Source organism: Prionailurus bengalensis, chromosome A1 (assembly GCF_016509475.1).
Source record: "Prionailurus bengalensis isolate Pbe53 chromosome A1, Fcat_Pben_1.1_paternal_pri, whole genome shotgun sequence".
Taxonomy (NCBI): domain Eukaryota; kingdom Metazoa; phylum Chordata; class Mammalia; order Carnivora; family Felidae; genus Prionailurus; species Prionailurus bengalensis.
In genome coordinates, this window is record NC_057343.1 from 130,676,481 (window position 1) to 130,690,699 (window position 14,219).

The 14,219-nt window shown below is 32.8% G+C and overlaps 1 protein-coding gene across 2 annotated transcripts in view; it reads left to right on the forward strand.

Moving 5' to 3' along the window:
* IPO11 (importin 11) overlaps positions 1 to 14,219 on the forward strand; it is a 204,015-nt gene that overhangs the window by 54,736 nt on the left and 135,060 nt on the right. For both annotated transcript variants that reach the window (XM_043591102.1, XM_043591112.1), the window contains exons 7-13: positions 1,046 to 1,104; positions 5,013 to 5,061; positions 6,670 to 6,740; positions 9,178 to 9,370; positions 10,001 to 10,153; positions 11,491 to 11,534; positions 13,228 to 13,318. In XM_043591102.1, coding sequence (XP_043447037.1) covers positions 1,046 to 1,104; positions 5,013 to 5,061; positions 6,670 to 6,740; positions 9,178 to 9,370; positions 10,001 to 10,153; positions 11,491 to 11,534; positions 13,228 to 13,318 — 660 coding nt within the window. The remainder of the gene's footprint in view (positions 1 to 1,045; positions 1,105 to 5,012; positions 5,062 to 6,669; positions 6,741 to 9,177; positions 9,371 to 10,000; positions 10,154 to 11,490; positions 11,535 to 13,227; positions 13,319 to 14,219) is intronic.

Here is a 14,219-nt window from a genome sequence, read left to right on the forward strand (position 1 = left end):
GGTGATGACTGGAGAAGAGAGGACCTTCTCAGGTGATGTGGACCAAGTTCTTTTGTGGGAACGAGTGAATGCAGAATAAGGGACTCATTTTGAATTCTATTTTCTCCTTTTGTGATGATGTAACTTTTGAGTCGTATATAATTGGATGTGTGAAACTGATGATTCTATAGAGAGTTGAATTCTAAACCTATTTTTAATATACTGCCTTTAGGCTGCACCTCATGAACACTAACTCTGAGTAGTAAAGATCACAGTGGTGTCTGTGTTTTCCTAAAATGATGTGGTTTAGAATTTTGTAGTCTCATGCTGCCATCATCTTTGTGTTACTGATTTGTGCTGAGTGTTTTACTCTTGAATCCTTTAATAACGCTGTGAAGTAGGACTTGTTAACCAGTTTACAGACCAGCAATGTGAGATCTAGAAAAGTTGTTCAAAAGAATGTAGTGGTAGACCTTGGAGCTAGCTTTTTACATCTAGATCTGACTTCCATTTGTTTATCCTGCTCGCCTCCTTGTGTACACCAGTTACACATAAAATGTGATGCTTATACTTGAGCACTGTAGTCTATTCCGGATTTAGCAATAGTTGAGTTTTTATATCGCTTTTAGGTGATAACGGTATTTTCATTAATGTAACCTAAAACTAAATGAAGCATTTTGGTCACTGTTGAGACCTATTTTCAAGGTTACGGAATAGAGATGACCATCTCAGTTTCAACCTCTAGGGGTTATTTCAGGTGAGAAATACTTACAATTAGAGAGGTTAAATGTTGCAATATAGTTTTAGAAACTTAAGTAGTTAAGATAAGTGAGAAGAACTCAGCTTTTGAGTTAAAAAAAACTTGGCTGTCATTTGAGCTTGCCTACCTGGAAATGAACCAGTGACCAGGGATTATTTTTCTTTATCTATTATATGAAAGGATTAAGTTAGATTAACCCCCAGTCTTAATGAGGCTTTGTGATTCTGAGTCTTTATTATGATTATGATTTTAATAGGATAAAATGTGAGAAAATCAGATGCAGTAAAGCTCAATTTTACTTTTCAGTGCTGCGTAAATTAACCGTTAATGGATTTGTGGAACCTCATAAGAATATGGAGGTGATGGTAAGTGAAAGAAGTTGCTGATTGTGGCTTTGGGAAAGTGCTTGGTATTTTCCTCAGTGTTTTAAAGCTTATTCTTTTTACTTGGCATTGATTTGTAAGTTTTTATAAAGTGACCGTTTACCATTTGTATATGTTACACTATACCTTTTTTGACTTGTGGCCTTTTTTCAGTATATCAAAGCAGCTCCTTTGTGAAGAGAAGGAAATAGGCCTAGGACAGTTCTCAAGGGCCATGATGATACGTTGAGAGTGTTCATTTCAATTTGAATTTGGGTGAACCTCTTGAATTTGAATGCTATTAACGAATTTCCAGTTCCATTGTGGATATTTATATCCTTGATATTTCTCTTCATCTGATGTTATATATTTAAAATGAATTTTTTTCTTAAATCATAACATACATCCGTGCTCTTTGCAGTCAACTGAAAAATATATCCAAGAAGGGAAAGCCCTCTTGATAAGCCAACATTTGTGATTATATTCATGGTTGGTATAGCATCATCTGCTTTTCTGTATACAAAAATATATAGCTGTATATGTTTATCCCAAAACAAAATGATACTATATTATATATTTACCCAGATCTATGTTAGTTTTCTCAGGAAAGTTCAAGTTCGCTAAAATGTTGCTTTCTGTGGATTGCTTTGGGGGTACTGAACAGGAAGTTTGAAAAAAAGTACATGGAATTGGTCTTTGGGTCTGACCTACCCTATTTGACCCGAGTTACTTGTTTGTTTGTTTTAAATCTTTAGTATGTTTTGTATGTCAGATTTAGATTGCAATAATGATTTTACTGTTAAAAGAATTTAAAAGCTGGTAATTTGAATCATTCAGTGTGCTATTTTCTGTAAAAGGGTTTACATGCTTTTTAAAGTTAAAAAGTAAGGAAATAATCATTTGAAAACTTACTATCAGAGATCTTGGTAAAATTTGTAAGTATATGTTAAGACATTTTATGCTTTTCTCTCTTCCTCAGTATTCTGTAAAAGGTACCCATATGCTGTTTCTTCCCTTGCTTTTTCCTACACTTGGTATGATAGTTTTCTTATGTCAGTAATATTATATGTTATGTTTTTAATGATTCTTTGGCGAATCCATGCATTTACTATCAGCGAGCTAATTTTTTCTTTAAATTATAACATTAATATAGGATTCCTGTAAATTACTTGCCCACTTATCTGTTGATGGATATGTAGGTTGTTTCCAGTTTTTAATTGTTCGTAAATGATGCTGGAATGAACACTTGGATGGATATGGGTATGTGTACATATATATTTCACTCACTATTCATCCCAGAGCTTGGAACAGTCTCTGCCAGTAATAAAAGCTCAATAGTTATTTTTAAAATCAATGAATATATTATATAGTAGAAACATTAGGTCACATGGCTCAGTAATTATTTTTGTATGTAATATTCTGAGTGTCATAAAATTATGTTAACTAAAATATTGATGATTTCATCAGGGTTCTTTTTGTTTTTTAGTAAAAATGAATTGTTGATTTGAATCACATTACCATAAATTGGAATAGTGGTTTTCATTGAAAACTATCAGTGTTTTGTGAGCCTTTGGCTTTCTCTTAAGAGTCTTTCTTCTGTCTGCTGAAACTGTATCAACTTTTACTCTGTTATAAATGTTGTCTTGTAGCAGTTAAGGTTATACTGAGTAGTTGGAAACGATAGAATTTTAACAAGTTAAGGATGGTTTTTCAAATAACATAAACATCTTAAAAATAAGATGGAACATAAACATCTTAAAAATAAGATGGAACTTAAAAGATGCTTTAGAAGCACTGTATGATAGTGGTGAGATTTTGGTTTCTGGAGGCAGATAAACTTGGATTTGAATCTTGACTTGGCCTTTTCCTGGTAGCATGGCCTCCAACTATTTTCTTATCTTACCTGGTACTCCGTTTCTTCTTTTGTAATATGGAAATGAAATATACTACCTACCTTACTGAATGTTGTGAGGAGTAATAGAGGTAATGATTTTTGTAACTAGTTTCAGCTAATTAAAGCACTCTGTAAATTACCATTTAATGATTAACTTGAGTTCTTATTCTGTTATTATATAAACAGAATAAATCATAAACTTATTTGTACTACAAATTAGCTCTCTATGATTTTGTAAATTCCTCTCTCTCTTCTTCAGCTCACTAAAATTGATGGCTTTTACAGTTTTCTACTTTCTTCGGAGTACCCCTATTGATGAACTAATTTTATTTGAAAGTAATAGAATAAAATTCCTTCTATGTTGTCATTACTTTAAGGGACCATTGGACTACTGTATAAATTTAAAATGTGTATGGACTCTCGATGATATTATTCTTCCTATAATGAAACCTTTTGCTCTTTTATCATCTTAGCATTTATTATTATTATTTTTTACCTAATATTTTTCAATTATTCTCCATTGTGGTTAAAAAGATTGAAATACTGTGAAAGTGGAAGAATGATGAAATTGCCAGAGGATGGAGCGGTAGTGAAATTGTCATCCTGTAGTTTTCTTACTGTGTTGTGCATTGCATTCCATCTTTCAAGATGGAATAAAAGAAGACTGGAAGCACTGTCTTTTTATTGTACCTTCAGCTTTTGTGTAACACATTGAGAATTCAAAATTCATTTCCTCTCCACGTGGCAGAGAAGAAAATTGACAAGAGAAAGAGGTTTCATAATTTTTACATGAGTCATAAGATGGATGCTTTCAGACAGACTGAGAGCAGCATTCTAGACCCTAAGTGTGACGGTGAAATTCTCCAAGTGAAATCTCTTTCTCAGTCTTCAGATGATGATATCCTAGTTAAATGGTCTCAAACTCAAGAATGAGTGAATGAAGAATATATCTCTAAGAACAAAGAGGAAATAACATTCTATTCTAGTCATTTGTAATTAAGGCCTTTATCATGTGGTTATTTTGTGACAAAAAGGTGGACCATCCTGTTTGTTGAAAGAACATGTGACATCCTCTATGATGTTGATACACCAAAATCTATGGAGCCAGAAAGTCTGAGATTTTTAAATTCTTAAAAATTAAAAAAAAACAAAAACCTGTTTATCCATTTTTGAGAGAGTCGGGCGGGAGAGGGGGGCATAGGGAGAGGGAGACATAGAATCTGAAGCAGGCTCCAGGCTGTCAGCACAGAACCCTATGTGGGGCTCCAACTCATAGTCTGCGAGATCATGACCTGAGCTGAAGTCAGTTGCTTAATCGACTGAGCCACCCGGGCGCCCCTTAAAAATTTTAATGAAGTTGTTTTTTACTATCCCTTTATATCTGTAAAATGTTTATATTTCTTAAATACCTATTAACAAATAATAGGTTTTTTTTTTACCAGATGACAAATGGTGATACTTGTCTTATATCTGAAAGCTAATATATTTAATTATTATATAATTATATTTAATTTATAACTTAACTATATATTAAATATAATATTTAATACTTGAACTTCAGAACCTCTCCTTTCAGTAATTGGTACCATTTATCCACATACTGCGTACTTACTGTTCCTGAATACTGCTTCTGGTTTCTGGGGTAGAGCAATAAACACAGACATGTTCCAGTTCTCAGAGAGTGAACATTGTAGTGGGAGGAGGCACATATTACACAAACAGTATGTCGGGATTATATGAGCTGTGAAGATGGAAAAACAGGAGAATAGAGATTACTTAGAAATAAAATACTCAATAAATAATGTTTTATTGTAAAGTGATTTAGGTAACTGAAATGAGACTTTGAGAGATGAAATGTTCTATTTTCTTTGAAAGGTTTGTTTATAATAATAGAATGTTTTTTACTTTATATAATTTTAACTTATTAAAATGATATGATAAATCTTAATAGTCTTGTAAAAAGTATAAGGGAGATGTTTACAACAATAAATTGAGACATTAAAAAAATCTTTCCTAGGGTTTTTTACATGGAATATTTGACCGTCTGAAACAATTTCTGGAATGCAGTAAGTACTTCTTTGACAGTAGATTTTACTTGTAGAATCTTTATTCATGGATTGCTTCTGCCCTGCGCTAGGAAATCTGGAGAGAAGCTAAAATCTTGTGTCTTGATGGTTAATTCTCTGAAGTTAAATTGGAGTTCATCTTTGTCTTGATACATCTGTCTTGTCCTGAGTATTGAGGAAACTTTTTTAAAGTTCTTTTTTGTGTCCATTCTTTGTAGATGCTTTTACTGCTATTGCTCTTTTCCATGCAAACATGTACAACAGTCATATATTTAAGAAATATTTATTAAATGTAGCTCCTCTGCCACATGCTGTTTAGACTTTGTATAGATTCTTTTTTTTTTTTAATTTTTTTCTTAATGTTCAATTATTTTTGAGAGAGAATGAGTGAGTGTGAGCTGGGGAGGGGCAGAGAGAGTGGGACAGAGGATCTGAAGTGGGCTCCGTGCTAATAGCATTGAGTTCAATATGGGGCTCAAACTCACAAACTGCTACATAATGACCTGAACTGAAGTTAGACGCTAAACCGAGTGAGTCACCCAGTTTTGTTTCTTTCAGTACATTTTACATATATGTATTATATAAATTAATACCTTAAGTGCTACTTTAATTTTGCAGATCTCTGGTTCAGAATTTTCATTGGCTTCTCTTTAGGACCCTCTCTAATTCACTACCCCACACAAGAGAATTTAACATCTGTATTTGTGTTGTGTTATACTGTGATCTTATTGTTAACCTTTTCTCCTCCTTGTGGTTGTGAACACCTTTGTTGAGGATAAACACACCTACAGACACAAAATACACACCCATATGCTTGCATGCCCACGTACACATGTGTACATCCTGTATATATGTATGTATTTGGAGACTTAATAGGCTGAGAAGATATTTTAGTGTACTCACTTTTAGGGAGTTGTTGATTATTTGATGTCAGTCATTTTCAGCAAAAGCATTGTTGAGTCTATTTCTAGACACTGTTCTGGGTATTGTGCATGCGAAGATGATTAAGACAACTTACATAAAGTAATTCATTTTAATAAAAGTGGTCATTTTCTTTGGTTACCTTGTGGAGATGCAGAGGGAAGAGTAGGAGTCTTCCCAGGAGAGACTAACGTAAATGATGAGATGAATAGAAAGAATTTGTTTATAGAGCAGTTAATGGGCTAGTGGACAGTGTTCTGAATGTACAAAATTAATTATGCCAGGCAAATTATCCAAAGAAAATTGTCAGAAGATCTAGGAAAAATAATGAGTATTTTAATCTTTCAGTACTTCGTTTTTACTTTGCCTGAAAAATATTTCAACTATAACTAATTTAAAATTTGAGAATACGATAAGCTATTCACAGATTAAAATTGCTATGATCCTTTTCCTTTAACACGGACTTAGTTTGTATTTTAGGATTAATTTTGTGAACATGGCCCTACAAATTACTGTGTGTGAAAACTATAAATATTGATAATGCTTAAGCACAGTACAGGATTTATAATGCAAAATAGGTGAAAACATGCCTGACCGTATTTTTCCAGCAAGTTTTGCCATTGTTTTGATTGTGAATTTATGGAGTATTATAAACTTGTACTAATATTTGGATTGTATTTTTAACAGGTAGAAGTATAGGTACAGATAATGTATGTAGAGACAGACTAGAAAAGACCATCATTCTTTTTACTAAAGTGGTAAGTTTTCTTTTTACCTTAAGTATGTTTTCTTACATAAAATATACATAACTCAGATTTGATAAGGAAAATGACATAAGCATGCATTCTCACTTTACTGTAAAGTACCTTATTTTCTGACTACAGCAAAGCTAAAAAAATGGTATCTTGAAGTATTTAGAATGAATGTAATAATTAAGTTTTATATGCTGTATCAGTATAAGTCACTTAGATGAAAAAAATAATAAAACCACAAACCTAATCAATAGTAGAGAGGTTGAGTCTTCTGAGGCTTATTCTCAAGCCTACTGGATGAAAGCAGAGATAAAGCAGATAACAGTGTAGCTAATCAGGAAATAGATCATATATAGCAGGCAGTATATTATCAGGAAGTTATTATATTCATAAAGACATTGTCATCATTAATATAAAACACCTTTTGAATAGAATTATATGAGTACACTGTGCTAGGCGATGTGTCTAAATTTCTGATAAAACTAAGTTTTATAGAAACTGAGGTTTCTGAAACTTTGGGCTGAGGATGGTTGGGAGAAGTATATATAGTTGGGTTGTAGCAATCAGGAAGACCTGGTTTGAGAACTTCATTGAACTAAAACAGGTTGTTGAAGACAGCAGTATGTAAATTTGTAGCCTGTTTTCCCTCTTTCATTAAGTTTTGTTAATAGGGTTAAGTTGTCTGTTTCCTGGGAGGGGAGAAAAGAAGTAGAAATGAGCTGTTCTTATTGCTGTGGTTAAGTAGCAGTTACCTTTGGTTTCAGTTTTCCTTGTTTCCAAGTTATGTTCTAACTAGCCTCAACAGCAAAAGTCCACCTAATCTTCCAAGATCCAGTATAAAATTGACTCAGGTATTTTAAGTTAAAAACAAAAAAATACGAAGCGAAGTAAAATGACATCATGTGATTAGTGGGGCTGTGTGGTGTTGATGAATAATTTTATTTATAAAGTTTTCATATTTATAATCTCTGACTTGATTAAAACTTTAAAAATTAGAACTTTCAAACATACCTCCAAGTAGAATTGAGTGACTTTGAGTCTCCATGAAGTCATCACTTAGCTTCAGGAATTATGAACTTCTTTTGAAGATTAGTTCTGTTTAATCTCTATACTTCTCTCTCCCCTCCTTACTGGTTTCTTAAAAGAAGATCTCAGATATCATATTAGTATTATCTGTAAATACTTGAATATTTGTCTTTAAGTGATAAGGGGTTTAAAAAAAGAATCTAACACAGTGTAAGAAGTAGGAATGACTTTTTGTTATCATCTAAATATTTAGTCATTATTTTGGTTTTTCTCAAAATTTTTATAGCTCTTTTGTTTGAATCAGGATTTGATAGTATCCAAGTTCTCTTTCCATTTTTTTTTCGTTGCTGTTTATTTGTTGAGGTAATAGGTAATTTCCTTGTAGGATTTTCATGTTTTGAATTTGGCTTCTTGCATCCTGATATGTTACTTACCATGTTCCTTTGTCTCTCTACCCCTCCTCCTCCAATATTTGTTATAAATTTGTAGAGGCTTGATCATATTGAGCTTTATTTCATGGAGGAGGGCAAGGACAGCAAGAATACTCCACGGGTGGTGCTGTGTATATCTTGTATTGCATCACATCAGGAGGTACAATGTTGAGTTGTTTAAAATGATGAGGGAGCTCTTTAAAGTTCCCCAGCAGCTTTTCCCCTGTTATTTTAGAAGCTGTTCATGATCATGGCCTAGATCTGTTTTTTGGTAAGGGATTACAGAATGATGACATTCTATTGTATTTGCATTTATTAGCAGAAATTCTGGAAGAAGAGATCTGACTCATCAACTTATTTGATAAGTTGAATCGAAAATACAATTCATGCAGGAAAGGCAGGATAATTTTGCTTACTACTTTTACTACTTTTTTTAAATTTTTTTTTTTTAACATTTATTTATTTTTGAGACAGAGAGCATGAACAGGGGAGGGTCAGAGAAAGAGGGAGACACAGAATCTGAAACAGGCTCCAGGCTCTGACCTGTCAGCACAGAGCCCGATGCGGGGCTCGAACCCACGGGCCGTGAGATCATGACCTGAGCCGAAGTCGGATGTTTAACCGACTGAGCCACCCAGGCGCCCCTCTTACTACTTTTTAAAGTCTTATCTTTTATATACTTAGAATTTTTGTTTCATATTTACCCATTCTTACTGAATTAACTATGAAGTGGGTCAGTTTTGGACCCTCTAGTAGAAGTAATAGAAATACCTGTCATGAGATATAATTTGACATAATCCACATTATATGATATACCCAAAGAAATCAATTACATGTGTGTTACGTGCAAAACTGCATGTATGTGGACTCGTGACCAAGGTTCAAAACTTTACAGATGTATATTAGCAAGTTATAAGATGTACTTATGGATAATTATATTCCTATATGAATTTGGGGTAAATACACTTTAATTTTTTTCTTTATAGCTTTTGGACTTCTTGGATCAGCATCCGTTTTCATTTACTCCTCTAATTCAGAGATCACTGGAATTTTCTGTAAGCTATGTATTTACAGAAGTTGGTGAAGGCGTTACATTTGAGCGATTCATTGTTCAATGCATGAATCTTATTAAGATGATTGTAAAAAATTACGCTTATAAGCCATCCAAAAATTTTGAAGGTAATGCCTTACTGGTAGTTTTTTTTTTTTTTAATGATTATTATTTCTTTATTTTATATGTGAAATAATTGGTTTTTTATGCATTTTTTTGAAATCTTATTTACATGAAATAGAGATAAGTGTTAGAGACTTTAATATGTGAGTGCTGCTTTAAAGGCCATATAATGCACTTAGTAACTATCTTTTGTAGCACAAAGAGCAGTTGAAGCCTGCCGGTTTAGGATTAATTACTCCAGTAACCATTGCAGTTAATGTTGTACTTATTTGCACAATTAAATTTTTTCTCTGACTTGATATGAAGTGAGTTTACTTCTAGACACGGAATTCATTTGTGTGTGTGTATACAAGATGAATGAGAAATTATCTTAGAGATGTATGTATATAAGTCACTGCACTGTGGTGTGTTAATACAGCATGGTAATGTACAGGCTGTAGTGAGAGGATGGCTACAAGATGATGTGTGTGTGGGGCAAATAAGAATTGTCTTTGAAATTTGCCCTTGATAAAAATGAAAATCCGTACACCACTTGCTCTTTTCCCCCAAGGGTATATTTTTAATTCATTTAAGTTACATAATCCAATTTTGGTAAAATGTTTGTATGATTAACTTGGAAATTTTATGTTTTCTAGACAGCAGTCCTGAAACTTTAGAAGCACATAAGATCAAGATGGCATTCTTTACATATCCCACTTTGACAGAGATATGCAGAAGATTAGTCTCTCATTATTTTCTGTTAACTGAAGAAGAACTGACAATGTGGGAAGAAGACCCAGAAGGCTTTAGTAAGAATCAGTTTTTCAGTTTTCCCATGGCTTTTCTCCCCCTTTCCTAAATACATATCGTCTCTTTGAGTGATATATATAACACTGTATTTTTAATACAAAACTTTTGTTCTGAGAGTCATGGCTTTTAACAATTAATATATCCTCTCTTTATTATCCATTGGAACAAAAGCAGAAAATGATTTTTTCAAATATGTGGAGTTTTCTCCAGAGATAGACCTTTTAAAATTTTTAGATGTTCCTATGAACATATCATATAGTTTAAATCGAAAACACCTCCTGTCTCTATTATGAGGTGTGTGATTCATCCCGTCTTATACTTGATTTGTAGAAATTTTTATTTCAAAAATAAATTTGGAAAATTTCTGAATTGCTGAATGGATCACCTATTTAAATATTAATTTAAAATGAGTCTTTTGATGATGAAAATATTTTTCCAGGAGATCTTTTTTATCTGTTTGAATTTTAGTAATAGAATAAATGTATCTGAGTCATTCCTACAGAAAATCAAGAAATTGTCTGCCTAATAAATAAAGTACCTGGTGTGTGTCTGTAAAGTGCCTATGTGCAAATTACTTCGGCCATGGTCAAACATAAGCTAAATTTTAACCTTTTTTCATCCCTTTGGGTGACTTTATGTAGTTCTGTTCATGTTCCCTAATAATTTAAGAATGCCTTAAACATTTTGGAAGACCTCTCCCTCTTTTTGTTATGTAAAAATAAATTTGTTTCATTTAGAAGATACAGCATTACAGTGTATCCTTTTGTGTTTTTGCTTTTTCTCTTAGCTAAAATCTTCTGTTTCATATTGCTTTCTTTGGGTAGTATATATAGTAATGTAATATGAATCACTGAATTCCTCTATCTGTAAAAGTCCCCTAAAGTATTTTATTTTTTGAAAATTTTTCTTTAAATATTGGGAATTTTTGGAAAATGTGACTATTTTAATTTACAAAACATATTGAAAAAAATTATTGAGATGAAATAATACCAGGATTATAGCTGTTTTTGAATGCTTATACTATGTACAATCAGATGATATCAGATACTTTGAAAGTGACAAACATTTTGAGCTTTCCTGCATACAGAATTTTTAATGAAAGTGCAAATGCTATGTCAGCACTTGATAGGACACTGATATTCACAGATATGATCTGTAGTTTATAATAAATATGTGTAAGGTGTTGTGTTCCCAAGGATTTACTTTCAGTAAAATGTTTAAAACCACTCATGGAAATAGACTGGTTATTTAAAATCTTGATATTCCAAACCTTGATTTTTGGAAACACCATTATTGCATTTCTGGAGAGCATCATTGGTCATATTTTTAATTACAGCAGTGGAAGAAACAGGGGGAGATTCTTGGAAATACAGTTTGAGGGTAAGTATTGATGGAAAGAAAAATTGACAGGAAAATATTGTCAATTTCATGCTTAAAATATTGTGCAAAAATATGCTTAATATTTCTGTAAGTCTTAGTAGAGAATGATATTCTGTTAAAGAATTAAACTAGACAAATTAAACTAGCATTAAACTAGACAAATTGAGAGGAAAGTACTTAATTAAATTATGAATTTTAACCTGAAATTTTTTGTTGTTAAGTTGGGGGTTGGAAACAGAAGTTTTATTTTACAGTCATACTGATTGGAAAATAATTGTCATTGAAGAAACAAATGTTTTTGAAAATGAAAACTGTCTTTTTGGCTGGAATGATTTTTTTCCTCTCCTAAGTATTTCAGTAATTCTAACACTTTTTTTTGATACATTATTTCTTATACCACCTGGTGTGATTCTCAGAGACCAGCCCACAGTTTTTAATTTTAGAACGCTTTCTAAGCATGCATTATTGGTATGGCCAACATTTGAGAAAATTTTATCAAATGTAGTCTTTGAACTATTTTTTTTTTTTAATTTTTTTTTTTTTTCAACGTTTATTTATTTTTGGGACAGAGAGAGACAGAGCATGAACGGGGGAGGGGCAGAGAGAGAGGGAGACACAGAATCGGAAACAGGCTCCAGGCTCTGAGCCATCAGCCCAGAGCCCGACGCGGGGCTCGAACTCACAGACCGCGAGATCGTGACCTGGCTGAAGTCGGAGACTTAACCGACTGCGCCACCCAGGCGCCCCTGAACTATTTTTTTAATGAAAACTTGTGTTTATAGAATTTACATGATTTTTTAATTTTTCTAAACATGTAAATGTTTTTAGTTATATAAGGTTACATGGAAAACCAGAGAGATTATTAATAAAAAAATTATTAGTGCTTTAAAATTAAAAAAAAATTAACCACTTTAATTTTTTTAAACTTTGTATCCCAAACTTCATTTATTCGTCAACTCATGGCTAGTCTTGTTTCATATAAGTAAATCCCCAACCCCAGTTGGATTATTTTAAAGCAAGTATTTGAGGTGACATATCATTTCATCTGTACATGCTTCAGTATGTATAGAAGATTTCTTTTAAAACATAAAGCATACTACCTTCAAAATGTGTAATTCTTTTATATCATGAAACATGTAGTGATTCAGTACTTTTAAGAACCAGAAAGAATCATTCTTTTTATATACTTAACATTGACTTCTGTTACTGTTTGTGTCTGTTAAAAGGAATACTATTCTGTGTAGTGAATTGAACTCATGAGTTGTGGTTGTTACTTGTTATGTCATTGCTAAGAAAATTTATAATTCTTAATGTATTAATTCCTGGGTAGTCCGTTACAGCACTGAATCTGCAAATGAATGTGGCTTCATATTGCTTTTTTAATTTAAGGAGTTGTTAATTAAAAATGTTATTTTCTCTTTGTAGTTTTACTTTTTGAATACATAATGCTAAATGATTCAAATAGCGAAATAAACTTTTTCTATGTTAGAAATCAAATTAAATTTTGATTCCCCCCCACCCCCCCGCAGTATATTTATAAACATTGTAATCTACTTTATGTAAAAATACCAGAAATTGGAAACATTTTTGGAGTTTTAGGATTTTAAGAATGGGTATTCTTTTCTTTATTGTAGAATTAATCAGTACAATATACCATTGTTGTCACTGGAAATTTGGTTTTTTTCCTCTCTAGCCTTGCACTGAAGTACTATTTATAGATATATTCCATGAATATAATCAGACTCTTACTCCTGTACTTCTAGAAATGATGCAAACACTTCAAGGTGAGGTATATTTTATGATACTTTCTCTATTAATGCTTGTTGACTTAAAATAGTTTGAATGCCTGCTATGTGCAATGCACTATTTGCTACACCATATAATAGAAATCTGAGAAAGACCCGAATGTGTTCTTCTGTTTTTTCTTTTCTTTCTTTTTTTTTTTTTAAAGTTTATTCATTTTGAGAGAGAGAGAGAGAGAATAGGGGAGAGGCAGAGAGGGAGAGGGAGAATCTGTGGGGCTGTAATCCACAAACCATGAGATCATGGCCTGAGCCGAAGTTAGGAGTCAGACACTTCACCAATTGAGCCATCCATGTCTCCTGCAATGTGTTCTTTTCTGTTGGATGGCTTTCAGGACAGAAAACAAGAATGGGCAACTGATGAAGGCAACCTTGAGATAGGCATTGAACGTGATAGTTGGATTTTGTTCTCATAAACACACTAGCCTCAGAAGCGAAATAGTGCTTTACATGGTCAAGTATATTGGATGGGGAAATAGTCTACCTGGAGCGTGCTGTGGAAAGCAGTGGGGAAGAAAGATGAGAGTAACAAATGTTAGGCTCAGAATGGTGGTAGTGGGAATGGAAAGAAGGTAACAGATTTAAGAGAGAACGATAATGCGAAAATTTTGTTATTTGATCTTTGTTTGCAGCTACACAAGTAATTAATTACTTAATTAACTGCGATTTATCATTTTTGACTTCTCTGCTATATAGTAAATTCTGGGACGAGGGCACTGATCATATCTGTCTTGTTCACACATAATTCCCAGTGCCTAGTACACTCAGTAACTGTTTGTTGATTGACTTTTGGCACCTAATTGACTACTGAGCAAGGGAAAGTGATCAGACATGATCCTGAACTTTAGACTCTTAATGACAGGGAGACAGTTGTTAGTAGTGG